This window comes from Cervus elaphus, chromosome 29 (genome assembly GCF_910594005.1).
Source record: "Cervus elaphus chromosome 29, mCerEla1.1, whole genome shotgun sequence".
Classification (NCBI taxonomy): domain Eukaryota; kingdom Metazoa; phylum Chordata; class Mammalia; order Artiodactyla; family Cervidae; genus Cervus; species Cervus elaphus.
Window position 1 is genome coordinate 62933375 of NC_057843.1, and position 19413 is coordinate 62952787.

Consider the following 19413-nt stretch of genomic DNA (forward strand, 5'->3'; position numbering starts at 1 on the left):
GAAATGGTATGGACCTAACAGAAGCAGAAGATATTAAGAAGAGGTGGCAAGAATACACAGAAGAACTGTACAAAAAAGATCTTCACGACCCAGATAATCATGAAGGTGTGATCACTCACACTCAACTAGAGGCGGACATCTTGGAATGTGAAGTCAAGTGGGCCTTAGAAAGCATCACTACGAACAAAGCTAGTGAAAGTGATGGAATTCCAGTTGAGCTATTTCAAATCAGAAAGATGATGCTGTGAAAGTGCTGCACTCAATATGCCAGCAAGTTTGGAAAACTCAGCAGTGGCCACAGGACTGGAAAAGGTCAGTTTCCATTCCAATCCCAAAGAAAGGCAATCCCAAAGCATGCTCAAACTACCACACAATTGCAATCATCTCACATGCTAGTAAAGTAATGCTCAAAATTCTCCAAAACAGGCTTCAACAATACATGAACCATGAACTTCCAGATGTTCAAGCTGGTTTTAGAAAAGACAGAGGAACCAGAGATCAAATTGCCAACATCCGCTGGATCATCGAAAAAGCAAGAGAGTTAAAAAAAAAGTCTATTTCTGCATTATTGATTATGCCAAAACCTTTGACTATGTGGATCACAATAAACTGTGGAAAATTCTGAAAGAGATGGACATGGCAGACCACCTGACCTGCCTTTTGAGAAACCTGTATGCAGGTCAGGAAGCAACAGTTAGAACTGGACATGGAACAGCAGACTGGTTCCAAATAGGAAAAAGAATACGTCAAGGCTGTATATTGTCACCCTGATTATTTAACTTATATTCAGAGTACATCATGAGAAACGCTGGGCTGTAGGAAGCACAAGCTGGAATCAAGATTGCCGGGAGAAATATCAATAACCTCAGATATGCAGATGACACCACCCTTATGGCAGAAAGCAAAAAAGCACTAAAGAGCCTCTTGATGAAAGTGAAAGAGGAGAGTGAAAAAGTTGGCTTAAAGCTCAACATTCAGAAAACTAAGATCATGGAATCCGGTCCCATCACTTCATGGTAAATAGATGGGGAAACAGTGGCTTGCTTTTTTTTTTTTTTTTTTTTGGCTCCAAAATCACTGTGGATGGTGATTGCAGTCATGAAATTAAAAGACGCTTGCTCCTTGGAAGGAAAGTTATGACCAACCTATATAGCATGCTAAAAAGCAGAGACATTACTTTGTTGACAAAGGCCAGTATTGTCAAAGCTATGGTTTTTCAGTAATCATGTATGGATGTGAGAGTTGGACTATAAAAAAAGCTGAGTGCTAAAGAATTGATGCTTTTGAACTGTGGTGTTGTAGAAGACTCTTGAGAGTCCCTTGGACGGCAAGGAGATCCAACCAGTCCATCCTAAAGGGGATCAGTCCTGGTTGTTCATTGGAGGGACTGATGCTGAAGCTGAAACTCCAATGCTTTGGCCACCTGATGCAGAGAGCTGACTCATTTGAAAAGACTCTGATGCCGGGAAAGATTGAGGGCAGAGGAGAAGGGGATGACAGAGGATGAGATGGATGTCATCACGGACACAATAGACATAGGTTTGGGTGGACTCTGGGAATTGGTGATGGACAGGGAGGCCTGGCGTGCTCCGGTTCATGGGGTCGCAAAGAGTCGGACACAACTGAGCAACTGAACTGACTGAAGATAGCGCAGCATTTTTGCTACGTTTTATTTCTCTAAAGACTTTTGTATAATTGGTATTCTGTTTATTTTGGGTTTTGAGCATTAAAAAAAAGCCAATCAAAATAACAAACCTCAAATATCAAAACAAAACAAAAATCTGTTCTTGAAGTGTGCAAACTAAAGATACATCTTCCTGTCTTTTCCTAGGGGAGAATACAGTTCAAATCAATATAGTCATGTGAATAAACTTTAGTAAGCCAATTATCTGAGTGGGAAAAGAAATCAACTGAAAGACTGTATGTGGAAATGGAACTCATATATGATAATTGGGTAATAAATAATTCATGGAAAGTACCTACTGAGATCTGCATGGAGAGACTAGAGCTTAGATAGTAAAACTCCCTTGACTTACGTGACATGTATTAGTCTTTCCTATACTCTCCCTAAGAATTTAACTCATTTAGAAGAAATTTACATAGAAAGACACGAAGAGTTTATAAAATTTCAGGAATATGAATGTAAATGCAAAAATGCTCAGCAAAGTATTAGCAAGTCTAATGCAATAATATATAAAAATTATTATATGCCATGACCAAGTAAGATTTCTTCCAGGAATTTAAGGTTGGCTCAACAGATAAAAATCAATGTAATGCACTATGTTTATAGAGTTAAGGACAAAAGGCACACGATTGCCTCAATAGACAGAGAAAAAGCATTTGAAAAAAATCCAGCATGCTTTCATAGTAAAAACACTGAACAAATTAGAAATGAAAGGGACTTCCTCATGTGTAAAAAAGGCATCTGCAAAAACCACACAGCTATGGTGAAATAATGGAAGTCTTCCCCTAAGATCAATAATGAGATAAGGATGTCCACTCTTACCATTTTTGTTCAAGACAGTAGTACAGATTTGAATGAGGGCTACTAAGCAAGGAAAAGAGCAAAAATATCCAATAAAAAAGGAAGTAAAATTATCTGTATTTGTAAAGGACATGATCTCCATGGAAAAAGCTGTTAGAACTAATAAATAGTTTTGGCAAAGATGCAAGATCAACACACAATAATTTATTGTATTTCTATATATTAGCAATGAATAATACAAGGCTATCATGAAGAATGAAATATAAATTCTATTCACAATAGCATTAAAAAGAAGCAAATACTTTGAAATAACTTTAACAGAAGAAGTACAAGATATGTACACTGAAAACCATAAAATATTGTTGGAAGGAATTATGCATGAGTTACATAAATAGAAATATATGTGTTCGTGGATTAAAAGACTCAGTGTTGCTAAGATGGCAGTGCTCCCCAAGTTTATCTACAGGCTCATATCCAAATCTAAATGGTCTTTTCTACAGAAATTGAAAAGTTGATTCCAGAATTCATGTAGAAATGCAGGGGTTCCAAATAGCCAAGACAATCTTGAGAGGAAGAATGAAGATGGAGGTCTCATTCTTCATGATTTCAAAACTTAGAACAAGGCCACAGTAATCAAAACTATGTGGTATTGGCATAAGAGATATATATTGATTAGTGGAGTAGATCAACAGTCAAGAAGTAAAGCTATGTATTTATGGTCCACTGACTTTTAACATTGGGGCCAAGGCCATTCAGTAGAGGGAAAAAAAAATAGTCTCTTCAACAAATGGTGCTGGCCCAGTTGGATATCCACAAGTTTAAAAAGTGAGGTAGGACTCCTACTTACCACCAGACACAAAAATTAACTCAAAATGGGTGATAGACCTAACTTTGTACCTAAAATTATAAAATTCTTAGAGCAAAACATAACTGTAAGTCTTTGTAACCTTGGATTAGGCAATGATTTCTTAGAGAAGGTTTTTCAGAAACCTTGGGTTATATCAAAGTTTCTCAAAAGCATAAGCAGCAAAGAAAAATATATAAATTGGACCTCATTAAAATTAACACTTCTGTAATTCGAAGGACACTATCAAGAAAGTAAAAACCCATAAAGTGAAGAAAAATATTTGCCAGTCATGAATCTGATAAGAGGCTTTTATAGAGAATATATGAGAATATATAAAGAACTCCTACAACTAAACAATAAAAAGATAGGTAAACTAACTTAAAAATGACCAAAGGGTCTGGGTAGACATTTTTTAAAAGAAGATACACAAAAGATGAACAAAAAAATGATGTTCAGAATAACTAGTCATCAACAAAATGCAAGTCAAAACCACAAGGTACCATTTCACGGCCTTCCCTGGTGGCCCAGCAGTGAAGAATCCACCTGCAAAGCAGCAGACACAGGAGACACGGGTTCGGTCCCTGGGTTGGGAAGATCCCCTGGAGGAGGGCTGGTAACCGACTCCAGTACTCTTGCCTGGAGGATCCCATGGACAGAGGAGCCTGGTGGGCTGCAGTCCATGGGTCACAAAGAATCGGACACGGCTGAAACAACTAAGCATGCACACACCATTTCATACCCAATAAGACGGCTGTGGTCATAAAGACAGACAGTAACAAGTGTCATAGAGGATATGGGGTAATTGGAACTCTTGTGCCTTGCTGATGAGAATGTAAAATTGTGCAGCTGCTGGGGAAAAACAGTTTGGCAGTTCCCTAAAACGTTAAACACAGTTACCAAGCGACCCAGAAATTCCACTCACAGGTAAATACCCAAAGAAATTGAAAATATATATCCACATACAAAAAGTGTGCACAAGTCTTCAGAGAAGTGTTATTCATAAGAACCAAAAATTGGAAACAACTCCTGTATCTATCAACTAAGGAACAAACAAAAGTTGTGTACAATGGAATGCTGGCCCATAAAAAGTAATGAAGTACTCATACATGGGACCATATGGATGAACCTTGAAAACATTATGCTAAATGAAAGAAGATAAACACAAAATATTACATACTGTATGACTTCTTCTATATGAAATGCCCAGAATAGTTAAATCCATAGAAACAGAAAGCAGTTTAGATTTACCAGGGACTGGGAGCAGGTAGGAGTGAGGAGTGACCACTAATATGTACAGGATTTCTTTGAGGATGATAGATTCTGCAGTTACATACTGGGAATAGTTTTACAACTGTAAAAAACCCACTGAACTGTACATTTTAAAAGGGTGAATTTTATGAGATGTGAATTATGTCTGAATAATAAAAATTCAATTAGAGATTTATTTCTTTTGCTAATAATGCATTTTCTGCACATGTCCCTGGGAGAGTTGGAACACAGAGTCGTAACTGGACATTTCTTCTATTGTATGAGTGAGTTTATTCAAGAATAGGATTTGATGAAAAATAGAGAGGGAAGAACTTGGACATCTGAGTTGGAGTGAGGGTATATCAAGGAGAGTCTACATGAGCCTAATCACAATTTAGAGAAGGACTGATAAGTTGAAAGCAGCAAACATGTAGAATTCTGACAATATTTCTTTGTTATGTGAAAGACTACTCAAATGTTATTATAGGAAGAGTCTTTTTAGTTTACTAAAGACTATTTTTCCAATTGGGCTTCCCAGGTGGCTCAGTGGTAAACAATCCATCTGCCAAACAGGAGATGAGGGTTCTAACCTTGCGTTGGGAAGATCCCCTGGAGGAGAAAATGATAACCCACTCCAGTATTCTTGCTGGGAAAATTCCATGGACAGAGGAGCCTAGTGGGCTGCAGTCCATGGCGTCGCAAAGAGTCAGACACGAGTTAGTGACTAAACAACGATTATTCCAGGAAATACCTTCTGAGAGTGCTTGTTAAAGTGCTTGGAGTTCCAGATTACCCCTGATTGCTTCCCAGGTATTGGTTGCAAGTGCCAGCGATTGTTTGGTGTGGTGGAAGTGGGGTGCAAGGAAGGGAGAATAAGTCACTTCTTGCTGACTCTGAAAATCAGGTCCCTCCAATGATGAATTGTTCAAAAGACAGGCTGAAAATTCTACTTAGCATCATTTTCTAATCATGTCATTTATTTAGATTAAGGGATGTTCACTGTTGTTTCATCAAGTCTAAAATAAATAGCAGGTTGATATTTATATTCATTCTAGCCAATTCTGTTTGCCAAAATGTTTTTTAACATTTGTTGCATGTAGTCATGGTTCACTAGCTTTCTTTGCTTGATAGTCTTTTATTGCATGAATATACCAGTTTGTTTATTCTCATGTTAACTTGCAGCTGAATTACTTCCCATTTGAGACTATTAATCTTTGGTATCAGCTTTATAGCTGTACCTCTTTATTTTTTTAGCTGTTACTCCAAAGATTACTCATACTTGACTTATTACATTTTACTTTGCATGTACACTTCCCAAACTACATAAAAACCTTATTTTTACTCCCATTTTACTTCCTCTTCCTCCCTTTTTGCCATTGTTGTCACGCACTTCACTTATGGGTATTATTTTTTCCACAAGATATTATTACTGCTGTTGTTTCAACAGTCAGTATTCACTTAGCTACGTATTGACACTTTCTGATGCTCTTCACTGCTTTCTGCAATTCCATGGACAACTCACTTTTCCTGATACTTGCTTGCAGATGAGAGCCTTAGGGAATCTTGGAAATACTCTTCTGGCTCCCACCGTTTACCGCCGGTGCCTTGCAGAAGCGCTGCTCGTGGGTGGCAGAAAGCTCCTCACTTTGTTCCTCCCTTTCCTTGTGGACCTTTCACTAACACGCTTGTTCCTCACAAAACCAGAAACCATCTCGTGTTAGAATGCATGGCCTTGGCAACATATTTTAAAGGCAACCCTACCAACACCTGAGACAGCTGAGAAGGTTTATGCCCTGAATTGCTGGAAGTCTGATGCTGCTCTCAAGATTTTGTACCACAGACAATTTTTAAGAGAAAAAATAGATTAAATCTGTTTTCATCCAAAGTGATTTAAGGGGATTTACTCAAAATTACAGGGGAAATGAACTTTATTCTCAGCCCTCAGCACACTCTTTCCTAAAGGTGACTTTGCTTCACATTCACACTCAAACCACTTTCCTGCCCCCTCCTTACCCTATCTTGAAAGTGCCCCTGATTTGCCCTTACTTCTTGTTGTTGCCCATGTTCTCAAGCTAAGGGTTGATCAAACATTTTCATCCTAATATGTAAGTTTCTAATATGCATTAAGTTTTGCCTAAGGTTTCCCCCACCTTTTTTTTTTTTTCCTTTGCACTTTAAAGGGAAGATTTTTGAGCCAAAGGAAGGATCCTTAAGGATGGGATTTCAGGAGTCAGCTAATAGGGAAGACAGATTCACACTGTGTTTCTAAGCACAGTTCTGTTAATTTGAATGCTGACTTTGTGTGGACCTAGGTCTGGGAAATGGCAGCTTGGACCATAAGACTTGTTTCTACTGCCAATTCAACTTACTAGTACCCCTAAACCCAGGAACTGTAGGGCCAGCCCAGTAGGCAGAAGAAGGCAGGGAAGTGTGAATAAGAGAGCAGAGGTGAGGATTTGCCCACTGGACTGGAGGAGGACGCTGGAGAAGGAAATGGCAACCCACTCCAGTGTTCTTGCCTGGAGAATCCCAGGGACAGAGGAGCCTGATGGGCTGCTGTCCATGGGGTCACACAGGGTCGGACACAACTGAAGCGACTTAGCATACATGCATGCATTGGAGAAGGAAATGGCAACCCACTCCAGTGTTCTTGCTTGGAGAATCCCAGGGACAGAGGAGCCTGGTGGGCTACTGTCCATGGGGTCACACAGAGTCAGATAGGACTGAAGTGACTTAGCAGCAGCAGCAGCTGGAGGAGGACATAGCAGGGTCTTGGGTGGTGTGTGAAGCCTGTAGATCTGGGGAAAGCTTGCCTCTCAGAGAACTCAAGACTTCCATAGAGAAGGTCAGCATTGCTCCACATGATGATCCCCATTCTCTCTGCTCCTTCTGAAGCTGATAAAGGGCTGGATCATTGGGTCATACCCTTCCTACCGTGGTGAAGGCAAGGGCGAGAGACCTCTTCCTATGCTTCATGGGAAGTCGGACAGTCTGCCTGCAGGTCTGCTGCTGACTACAGGGGCAGAGAAGCGGCACTGCCCAGTGTCAGGACGTGTGTGTCGTATAACATCTCCAACCATGGAGTTCCAACAAGCTGTCCCAATAAATGTATAAGTAAATAATCCTGCTGCTGCTGCTAAGTTGCTTCAGTCGTGTCCGACTCTGTGCGACCCCATAGACGGCAGCCCACCAGGCTCCCCCGTCCCTGGGATACTCCAGGTAAGAACACTGAAGTGGGTTGCCATTTCCTTCTCCAATGCATGAAAATAAAAAGTGAAAGTGAAGTCGTCCAGTCGTGTCTGACTCTTAGCGACCCCATGGACTGCAGCCCACCAGGCCACTCCCTCCATGGGATTTTCCAGGCAAGAGTACTGGAGCGGGGTGCCACTGCCTTCTCTGAGTAAATAATGATACCCCCACTAAAAGAATCTAAAAGTAATAGTGGGGATGGGGCAATAAGAAAAAACAACACATAAAATTTCCACATCAATTTAGAGCTATTGAAGAAGACAGAAAACTAGGATAAAACTTGACACTCAAGGAGATTTTAATAAAATCACACATACAGATACAAACATAAACTCTGGGAGTTAATATGACTTTTAAAAATGTCGCTGGATGACACATCAATGATTTTCCTTAAAAGTGACATGGAGTATCATGCCATAAGCAAAAAGATTAAGCAGCGGAAATTAGGAGGGAAAATAAAAGGGACTTGGAAGTTAGATCTAGAACATTCCATGTGAATAATTGGAGGTCCAAAAAGAGAACTAAAAGCAAAGACAAAAATTATGTATTAAAAAATTTCTCTTAACTAAAGGAAAACCTGAGTTGCAGATTGAAAGGACTTATTGATCCTAGTGAGAATAGACACAGATCTGCAGAAATTCTGGGAAAATCCCTGAATTACAAAACCATAGAGAAAAGTCTTCCAAACTTTTCAGGCAGAAGCTGCTACAATAAAAATAATAGTATGGGTACCAGCATCCAATTTTTCATTTGCAACAACAGAATAAAAATGATATAATGATATAGCTATACTGTTAAGAAGAATGATTGAAGCTCAAGCATCTACTGTATAATTTATCTGACAAGGTTGTAAAAGATATTTTGGATAACAAGGAAAGATTGAGATTAATTATTAATCAAGCATCCCATCTGAAGAATATACTAGAGAATTACTCCAATCAAAAAAAAAAAAAAAAGAATAAAAACCATGACCTCAGGTTGGGAAAATGACAGAAAGTTATGAACACCAAACCTTTCAATGTATATTTATACCCATACATACATGCATAGCATAGTTAAAGCTATGTGATTAATGACAGGCTATTCAGATACATATAAATCCTCCCATACACATTCACATTCGCAAATCCACACACACACATATATATAAATAAAGTACCTTGAAATATGGGAAAGTATAATGTAATATAATATACTACTGATGTTTCTTTCTTTAGTAATAACACTATCTACAGACATGAAGCCAGGTTATCTTTAAAAAAATAAATTCCACAAAATTGATCTAACTCATTATGATATGTCTGCCTTGGGTTCCTTCTGTTACCCTTGCCTGGTGGTACTCAGGTCAAAACTTTGACAAGAAAAACTAGTAGTGTCTAGTTGCTCTTTTTGTCCAACAGCTAAAACTTTTATTTTACCTGTGATTTTTTTCTCCAGTATTTTAGCCTTGCAAAAGTCCTGGGTTACACAAGCAAGGGTATCTTCCTTTAAGAAATAGATAATGTCTGAATGCAAAATTTAAAAAATAAAGTCATCTTTCACGTAACCTTTTAATTGATAATCCTTTAGTGGGGTTGTGCCAAGCTTATTTTACTTCAGTGTACTTAGGAATCTACCTAAAATTCCACATGCATAAAGCTATTTGATATTTCGTATAATCAACTTGGCCAATATAGCTATGTGTGTCAGAGAGATGTTTATGATGATTATAATAATGCAAATGCATGTCTCTTGAGTTTAGGTCTTTTTAGAGGTCTTTTCCATAGCAAACCTTATTTTTGCAATTTTAAACTCATGAAAAAAAATTTGTAAGCTCAAATAGCTCCCAGTAGCTTTTCGTCAAGCCAGGAGAAATAAAGATACAAAATTTATCTCATTATGAAATGAAGTTTAATAGGAGGAAAAGTAACAACCTATAATAAGATTCAAGAAATCCACCCCATGAGTTTATAGGGGAGACAATGCTTGACCTCTTTTCTCTTAAGATCTATGACTAGGCCTGGAGATTAAATTTGCTTAAGACATATTAACAGGAGAAAAACATAGAGATTTGTAAATGTATATGTGGCCCCCATAGGAAACTGAAGACCCAAAAAGCAGGTAGGACCAAGTATTTATATACTAATTTGAACAAAGAGTGGTGATTGTGAAAAAGTAATAAAATGAATGAGGAGAGTGTCTGTTAACAATGTTTGTAGGTACAGATTTCTCTGGGCTGGACTGCTTATCTCTGGTCATAAGAGTGCATTTTCCCTCCTGGTACAGAGAAGGCAGCTTTTCCATGGGAGTTTTATCTGCTGCTTTCAAGAAGAAAAATGGACATCAGTGTCCTTTTCCCTGCTGTTTTCAAGTAACTAATTCTTATGCCAAAGTGGCATATTTGGGAGTGGCATATTTTTTCACCCTTCAAAAGAAGCTTCAGAGTATGTTGGTTACCTTTAATGACAATAAGGACGTGTTTAGTTACCATGACATTTGGTAAAACTCAGTGGCGTGAGATGTCAGCCAACTATGGACATGCATCCTTAGCCGAAGCCAGTGCAAGTCATCTTTTATCACAGGTGTTGTTGTTGTTCAGTTGCTCAGTCGCGTCTGACTCTTTGTGACCCCGTGGACCGCAGCACGCCAGGATTCTCTGTCCTTCACCATCTCCCGGAGTTTGCTCAAACTCAGGTCCATTGAGTCGGTGATGCCATCCAACCATCTCATCCTCTGTTGTCCCCTTCTCCTGCCTTCAGTCTTTCCCAGAATCACAAGGAGGGACCTCTGAATTTCTCAGAACACACCTTGACAGGGCCATATTTTTAAAATTTCAACAGCCAGACTGTCCACAGAAGGGTGGTGATAGGACTAAATGTATTCTTTGATTATAAACTATATAGTGCATGTGTCCTATGTTACAGACACTAAGCTAAGTGCAGGGGAAGACAAGAATAAAACACACTGTCCACCAGGAGCTTCCCCATGTTGCATGAGGGAGATGGATGAGCCAAGGACAGTGACCTTCTGTTACTGATGCTCCGGATAAAGCTGGCTGACAAAGCTCACTGCCAGCGAGGTTACACTCTTGGCTTCAGAGTTCAAACGGTCCTATTCAAAAGTTCTCTCCAATGGCTTACTAGTGGTATAGCATGAGGCAAGTCACTAAATCCTGCTCTAAATGCTCACTTTAGTTTTATGATAACAATAGCCCTTTATTTTTCACAGTGTCTAGCCCACTCCAGTGCTCTTGCCTGGAGAATCCCACGGATGGAGCAGCTGGGTGGGCTGTAGTCCATGGGGTCGCTGGGAGTTGGACACGACTGAGTGACTTCACTTTCACTTTTCACTTTCATGCATTGGAGAAAGAAATGGCAACCCACTCCAGTGTTCTTGCCTGGAGAATCCCAGGGACGGGGGAGCCTGGTGGGCTGCCGTGTATGGGGTCGCACAGAGTCAGACACGACTGAGCGACTTAGCAGCAGCAGCATGTATGTACTGGATGACACATGTCCCATAAAAGCTATTTATTATTATTTATTTTCATCAGGAAATGGAGACAAAAGAGCAGTGCTCCTCAAAAACTCAAACGCAAGAGAAATAAAGGCTGTCCTCTGAGAGTTTATCCACAACATCATGATAGATTCAGAGCTCAGATTTTCAGGGTAAACTTAAAGGCTGACTATTATGCCAGCCCCCTGGAGGAGGGCACAGCACCCAGCTCCAGTGATCTTGCCTGGAGAATCCCATGGACAGAGGAGCCTGGTGAGCTACAGTCCAGGGGTCACAAGAGTAGGACCTCTGTCACAAAGAGTAGGACCTAAGTTACGACTGAAGTGACTTAGCATGCATGCATTATGCCAGCCAAAATACTTACAGAATATATACACATATTCTATGGCAGGTACATGCATTCATTAAAGAAGAAAGAATAATATAATGACCCCCACTTACTTGTCCCTTAATTTAACTTCAAATAGGAATAAAAGTATTCAGGGTGGTTTGAACATTAAAAAATAACCTCTATAAATCGCTTAACACAATGCCCAGACGATGGGAGTCATTTGGTAAATTCTTGGTAACTGTTTATGATTGCTTGAAAAAGAAGAGACTATGAGCCTTTCTACACGTGATGAAGCAGGAGGGAGTCTGACAGCAGATGCCAAAGTTGCCTCACATAGAGGGGGACGCAGACTCTTCCTTCCCTGACTGACACATTTAAACTTGAAGTCTACAACTAAGGGGTCTTGGGTCAGATTTCATGCCCACTGAGCAAGTGCACTGCGGGATGCAGGCATCACCGAAATGAGGGAATTGATGCTCCGCTCGCCTGTGTCAACCGCGGCTCTTCTTTAGGTCTTAATAACCAACCTCTGTCAGTTTGGGGTGAGAATGGGGATCAGGATGGGGTTGGTGAGGGCAAGCCTTTATTTATAGAATAGGGACAGAGATCACCCTTATGGAGAGGGGAAAAGAAAGTGGGGTGTGGAGTTCCCGGGACAGCAGTTGTGGGTAAGGATATGCCCTCACTGTGAGGCTCAGAACAGTCAGCAAGACTAAAATATTAATTAGGAGGTAACTTCAGGAGTTACCAGAACTCTGCCATCCCCCAACTCATGAGATCTAGGTCACCAACCATCTAGAATACTGGTCACAAGTCCTGTTCAAAATATTTTGAAAACTGCATTGGTGGAGGAGGATTTCATTCGTCCGTAACAGTGACTGCATCCAAGGAAGCTTTAATTTTCCCCACGGGGAGTGAACAACCGCAGGGCATCAGCCAAGGCCTCTCTGGTAGGCCGTGGACCTTTTCCTAAGGAAGGAGGAGGAGGGGCTTGCAGGGGCCTCGGTTCGTCACGGCTGCGCAGGGGCAGGCTGGTCCGGAGTCCGCGCCAGATGCCCCTGAGCCCTAACGGTGTGTCCGCTTCTCTGCCCGCAGAGCCCCTCGGCGCGGACCCGGACACGCTGCGGGCGGGCGCGCGCGGCTTCACCGGCTGCCTTTCCGCGGTGCGCTTCGGGCCCGCGGTCCCTCTGAAGGCGGCGCTGCGCGCTGGCGGCCGCGCCCAGGTCACCGTCCGCGGACACGTGGCCCCCGCGCCCGGCTGCGCGGATGGGGCGGGGCCCGGAGCCCCGGCGCGGGAGGCCACCCGCCCTCTCGCCGGCGGTGCAGGTGTGTGACTCGCTCCATCTCCATCCCCTACACCTGCACTCGCTTCACATGCCAGCAGGATTATGCTGAGTCTCCATGCCAGAGGTTTCCCAAAGTCCTCAATTCATCTTCTCACTTCTCTGGTCCTTCCATTCTTGGTTCTTCGCTTCAAATTCGTTTCTGTCACTGCATTATCTGCTCCTCTTTCAGATGTTTGTGGATTTCTCAAAACTCCTTTCCACTCTCTGTCATTCTCCCTTTTTCTACTGTAGGTCGTTCTGGACCAACAGATGAGGGACAGCCCTTAGTTAATGCGGACAGAAGTGACTCCGCGGTCATCGGAGGTAACGGGGCCGCGAATGACCTCGTCCTGGTTCTGTTGTCACCGTTAGCAGAGTCCAAAAAATATTGAGAATCTGTGATGATTGTGAGGTCAATGGCAGACCACGTACATTTGCTAATGTTTTTGCTGTAACTGAACCGAACTCAGCTCCTTTGAAAAAGCTTTGTAGAAGGAACTGATGGCTCCTCTTTTTTAAAGGATGGTTGACAAACTATAATAATAAGAGGTTTTTCACTTGAAAATAGTCATTAGTTTCTCTCAGAATGGATGCATATTTAAGACACATTTACTTTTACTTCTTTGATGTAAAATAGCCATTGGTCAGCCCCTTAGCCCAGAACACTTAAAAATAAGATTAAAAATAAAACATAAAGTAGCGTTGACATATATACACTACTGTGTGTAAAATAGCTAGTGGAAAGCTGCTGATTCACCTTTGTCATATAATAGAAACTAACACAACATTGCAAAGCAATTATTCTCTAAATTTGAAAAGAAAATAAATTTTATTTTAAATAAAAAATGCAACATTTATTGGGAGAAGCACCTAAATTATACAAATTGTCATTTACCTAAACATAAAGATATAAAACTGTATCTAGCATCAAGCTTATCTTTCGGCAGAGAAATAGGTAGCTATCTATCTATCTAGACTGATAGATATAGATATCCATTAAGTAAATCCATTCATATATATGTGTGTATATATATATATATATATATATATATATATATGAAGAAGTAAAAGTAATTGCATTTTAAATATCTTCTATTATATACCCTGCTATTATATACCCTGAAACAAAATTTACCCAGGTAGGACTCAAAAATTAATATTCAATTCTCCCTCCTTACCATTCAAAGAACATTTTAATTTGCTTAACTAGGTTATGGAAATGTGAGTCAGGTGCCAACTTTGCCTGGTGAGTGGAAGTAAACTACTGTCCATTCTCTGCCACCTCAAAGTGAGGTGATTGTTCCCAGAGGTGGGTGATTGGACTGGGGTCCACTGTTTGGGCCAGCTACACACCTGCTCAGATCAGACCTGCATGCATTTATTAAGACACCAGGTTTCTCCAGACAACTAGTAAAGTATTCAGACATTTTAAAGTGCTGATCAAATCTATGTAAGAATGTCATTATTTCCATTTCTGTATCAATTACTTTTATTTTTGTAATGAGTGGGGAATATGACCTCCATCTTATAACTCCAAAAACAAATAAAAACCATAAATATTATTTATAATGCATATCCAAAAGGAACAACTTTCTTGTTAACATTTAAATTCTTAATCCTAAGTCATTCTGATTTATTTTTAATGAGAAAACTTCACTATAATGTCACAGTTAAGTGAAAATAAATCAACTTAAATGTAATTAATATTTACAAAGTAGGAACCAAAGTTCAAAATTTTGCAAATTACCGTAGTTTGTGCCCTTTTATTAGAGAGAACAAAGGTAAAAGTCAAATTGATGAAAGAACAAAGATGTGGCCCTTAGTTTTATTGCCTGCCTGTGTGTGTGCTCAGTCGTTCAGTCGTGTCCAACTTGTTGGGACCCCATGAACTGTAGCTGGCCAGGCTCTTCAGTCCATGGGATTTTCCTGGCAGGAGTACTGGAGTGGGTCGCCATTCCCAGGAATTGAACCCAAGTCTCCTGCATCTCCAGCATTGGCAGGCAGATTCTTTACCACTAAACAGAGTTGTATTGCTTTTGCTAAAGATCACTGGCAAGATGTACAAAGTAAGTTACGCTAGTGTCACTCCCCTGGGAATTCCCTTTTGGCCCCTGATACACGGGAGCCAAGCACAGAAGGCCTTAGGGACAGAGAGTGCAGTTTCCTGGACTCTACGATGTACCTGGACCAACCTCCATCTGTGTGGTTTGTCAGTTACTGAGCACCTAAACCTCCCATGTATTGTTCCTAAAAGAACTATCAGGCTTTTAAAAAATTGATCACAGACTTCACCTTTGTGAAATATTGATCTGTTTAAAGGATTATCCCAATAGGTGAATTTCTCCATATTCTGCATTTTGCATTTTTATTTTCTCCCCTGTAAACAAAAGGAGCACTAGGAAAGGAGTATTAACCTAATCAATATTCAAACCTGATAAACCAGAGATCACAGAGTATTTCTTGCCAAGCGATCTATGCTGTGGATGGGCAGATGGATGGATAGAGAAAGATACAGACATGTAGACAGAGACACAGACAGGCGTGAGCACTTGTCAAAAACACATTTACACTGGAGTTGCTGATAGGAAGGTTATGGAAGCCATCGGATGCGTTCTTCAAGTTATCTCAGCTTCTTCAGATAGAGGGTGGAGATGGAGGTTATTCTAGGATCCCACCAAACCTCACAGAGCAGGAACAAGGTAGAGTTAGAGGTGATCTATCACACACAGAAAATCCCGGATGTACAGGTGGTCAGTGTAATGGTGACAGTCCTCATACAGTCACTGGTTTGATCACTGTTACTGAGTTAGTGGTCCCTGACACTAAAATTGGATATGATATAGCTCTTAAAACAAAGCTCTATGACTAAACATAAAAATAATTAACTCTGTTATTGGCTCTCACATGAGATGGAAAATATATTGAAAGTAATGAATATTCTACTTATGAATAAATATTTAAGAATATTCATAGAGTATTCATAGAGTCTTCATATTCTTCTCAGCTAAGGAGTCTGAGTTCCTGATAGCATGTGCTCAGGAATCTTTGTGACCAATTGCACTCAACCAAGCTTCAAGTTTGTTGGGCTCCATCACACTTGCTTAAGTCTGTCCCAGAGTATAATAAAGAAACTTCATTTTGCAACACAAATTTTTATTTACGTAACTAAACACTAACGTGTGTTTGCTTACATTTGTTAATTGGAAATACTAATTAATGTCTGTGCCAATCATCTTAAAATTATATTGACTAGTGAGTGTTCTTTTTTGCCTGTTTCAGAATGGATTGGATATTTATTCTTCTGTAATGTGATATAGCTTGACTTAGCATCCTGATGGCTTAGCTTGATGGTGCATTAAAATAATCTATGAAACTTTTGAAATAATACTGATACCACAGCCTCCCACCAAAAATTCTGTTATCATCTACTACGTAGCCAAGGTTGAGAACCACTGGCAAAGTTAACGTCTTCAATACTTAAAACATTCCCAACATGAGAAATGCTTTACTTTCCATATAACTGAAATGTCACTAATATTTCTACAAATTTTTATAATATAGTATATTAGTTATCAATTGCTGCATGACAAATTATCACCTATTTAGCAACATAACACAATCCATGTGTATTATTCCTCAGTTTATATAGGTCAGGAGTTCGGACACATCTCAGTTAGGTCCTCTGCTTAGGGTCTCACAATCCTGAAATGAATGTGTGTCATCTGGGATCATGGGCTGCGGTCACATTTGAAGTTCCCGCTGGGGATGGAGCCTGTTTCACTTGCACAGATCGTTGGCGGCACTCACTGCCTTGCAGCTGTAGCGCTGAGCGCTTCTGGACTTTCACTGGTTCACAGACAGAGCTCCTTGGCACGTGGTGGCTTCCCAGCATGGCTCTTGCCACCTCATAGCCAGCAGGAAGAAGGACACTCCAACAGGACAGGTGCTACAGTCTTATGTAACATCATTATGTAATCACGTACAAATAATCAGGTGCAGATCATCAGCTTTGTCATATTGTATTGGTTAGAAGCAAGTCACAGAGGGGATCACACAAGAGTGTAGACCCCCAGAGGCAACAATCACTTAAGACTCTCTTGGTCTCATAGACACAGATGAAATATACACCACATTATTGTAGTTCAACTGTATATCAGCATAACAGTTTAATCAAATTTTCATTAAAACAGATAAAAATTTGGCCACTTGATGCAAAAAGCTGACTCACTGGAAGAGACTCTGATGCTCGGAAAGATTGAGGTGAAAGGAAAAATGGGGCAGCAGAGGATGAGAATGTTCGATGATAGCGTCATCAACTCGATGGACATGAATCTGAGCTCCGTGGTGACTCAGATGATAAAGAATCCACCTGCGATGCAGGAGACATGGGCTCGATCCCTGAGCTGGGAAGATCCCCTGGAGGAGGGTATGGCAACCCACTCCAGTATTCTTGCCTGGGGAATCTCCACGAACAGAGGAGCCTGGCGGGCTCTCCAGTCCATAGGTCACAAAGAGTCGGACACGACTGAGAACCTGAGCGCACTGGGAGACAGACCAGCCCACTAGGAGGGTGGAGGAGCTGTCACGAAGAACTGGTCACAACTTAGCAACTGCACAACAGCGGCAGAGCATTTAATCACTCTATGATGGGGCTGCACAGTCTATGCTTTTTGAAAATAAAAACCTGCCTACTCGGTTAGCCATGCAGGTATGCCCTAAGAGGCCCATGGTGCTTCTGCACTTCAGTGTGAAGGCATTAACTGGAATCCAATCAGATATGTCTTTGGAATTAAGGCGCAAAACCTCTGTGTTTGCATGGACTTAGGAGTAACCTTAATGTTATAATATTACTTGGTTTCAAATTTTCTGATGATAAATGGTGCTAAGGTAGATTCTGTTAGGCTGACATTTACAGTTTATAATCTGACTTTGTATTTTCCCTTTTCTCTAGGTGTGATAGCGGTTGTGATATTTATTTTGCTCTGCATCACTGCCATTGCTATACGCATTTATCAACAGAGATGGCTATACCAAAAAAATGAAACAAATATTCCAAAAACTGGAGACAATGCTGAAACTGCTCTGAAAAGTGAGCTCAACATGCAAAGTACAGTCAATGAAAGCCAGAAAGAGTATTTCTTCTGATTTGCTGTTGTGATTTACTGATCACTAACTATGACGATGTGACTTTCTTGCTAAGCCAGGGGCTCCCAGTGGATGAAACCCACCTGTTGTCCTTCTGGGACAGGCAGTGGGGGTCCAGCGCCATCAGCTTGCTCACAAACAGCCCCTGGAGGCTCTGCTCAGGCCCCTTCTTGATCCATCGATGTAACAGTGACTCAGCGTGCTCATTCATCACTGGTTGGCAGTTTCTGACTGTTCTGACTTGATCTTCTAGAAGGCAAATGTATTTTACATAATTACTTCGGGCTTTAAGTGAGAAGAAGGATTCAAGCTGTGACCATACTCTCTTAAAAATACAACATGGAAGTTTATCAACGTTGGACTCTAATGTTTTGTGTTACATGGAAACCTACAGGAAGCTTCCTTTATCCATCACTTGCTGACATTTATAAACCAGGAAGTGCTTCTCAGATGGCCTTCAGCTGCATTTCCGTATTCCTGTGAACCAGAGCCCATTGGCCAAACACTGGAGAAAACATGTTTTTGGCTGATTGTTTTTCCTTTTGTGTCTTTTAAATCAGTTTTGATACACTTTAATAATGAAATGAGTGTTGAATGTCAGCTATGAAATTCTACTATTAACTTCAGATGTGGAACAGAGAATTCATGGGTAGAAAAATGTGTAAAGGATTTTAATCTGTGATAATTTGCTTATTTTTCTTTGTGATTTGTCATTATATTCTTTGTAAATAGTAATAAGGATCACATAGTAATCTCTATCAGCTGAGCCACAGGGAAGTCCCTAAGGATCACATAGTAATCTCACAGAAATGTTTATTTTCTAACTAAATTTGTGCCCATGTATAAATTACATATTTAACACTGGAAATGTATCCATCCACATCTGAATGAAATATAATCCTAAATTTGTTTCCTTTATACATGGGATGGTTAGGTCACTGTTCTTTGAAGTCCTGTGATTTTTTTTTTGTTTGTTTCTGGAGGTTGTAACAACTCTTTGCTTTCCTGTGACTGTATGTTCATGTGTTAGGGAATAAGTTACATTTTAAACTAAATCTCTCCATTTCCCTTTCTAAACTGTGAGCTTATCTAGGCAAAACATTCCTTGAGTTACCTTCTCACCTAGCTACTATTTGGAATATTAGTGGAAGAATGCTTATGCCAAGGGAAAATGCAAGCTATATGATATGAACTAAATCTGTTATTTCAGGCAAATTCTAGGATCTTGAGATCTGTTTCCAATAGAGCACCCCAAATCAGCTAGTTCGTTTTAAGTAGGGCATATTTGAAT

The 19413-nt window shown here is 40.4% G+C and overlaps 1 protein-coding gene across 1 annotated transcript in view; it reads left to right on the forward strand.

The window, feature by feature from the left end:
• Positions 1 to 18860, forward strand: part of LOC122686232 (contactin-associated protein-like 3) — a 226773-nt gene extending 207913 nt beyond the window's left edge. Inside the window, exons 22-24 of the mRNA XM_043891408.1 lie at positions 12748 to 12978; positions 13230 to 13301; positions 17929 to 18860. Of these exons, the coding sequence (XP_043747343.1) occupies positions 12748 to 12978; positions 13230 to 13301; positions 17929 to 18122 (497 nt within the window). The 3' untranslated portion in view covers positions 18123 to 18860. The remainder of the gene's footprint in view (positions 1 to 12747; positions 12979 to 13229; positions 13302 to 17928) is intronic.
• The last annotated feature ends 553 nt before the right edge of the window (positions 18861 to 19413 follow it).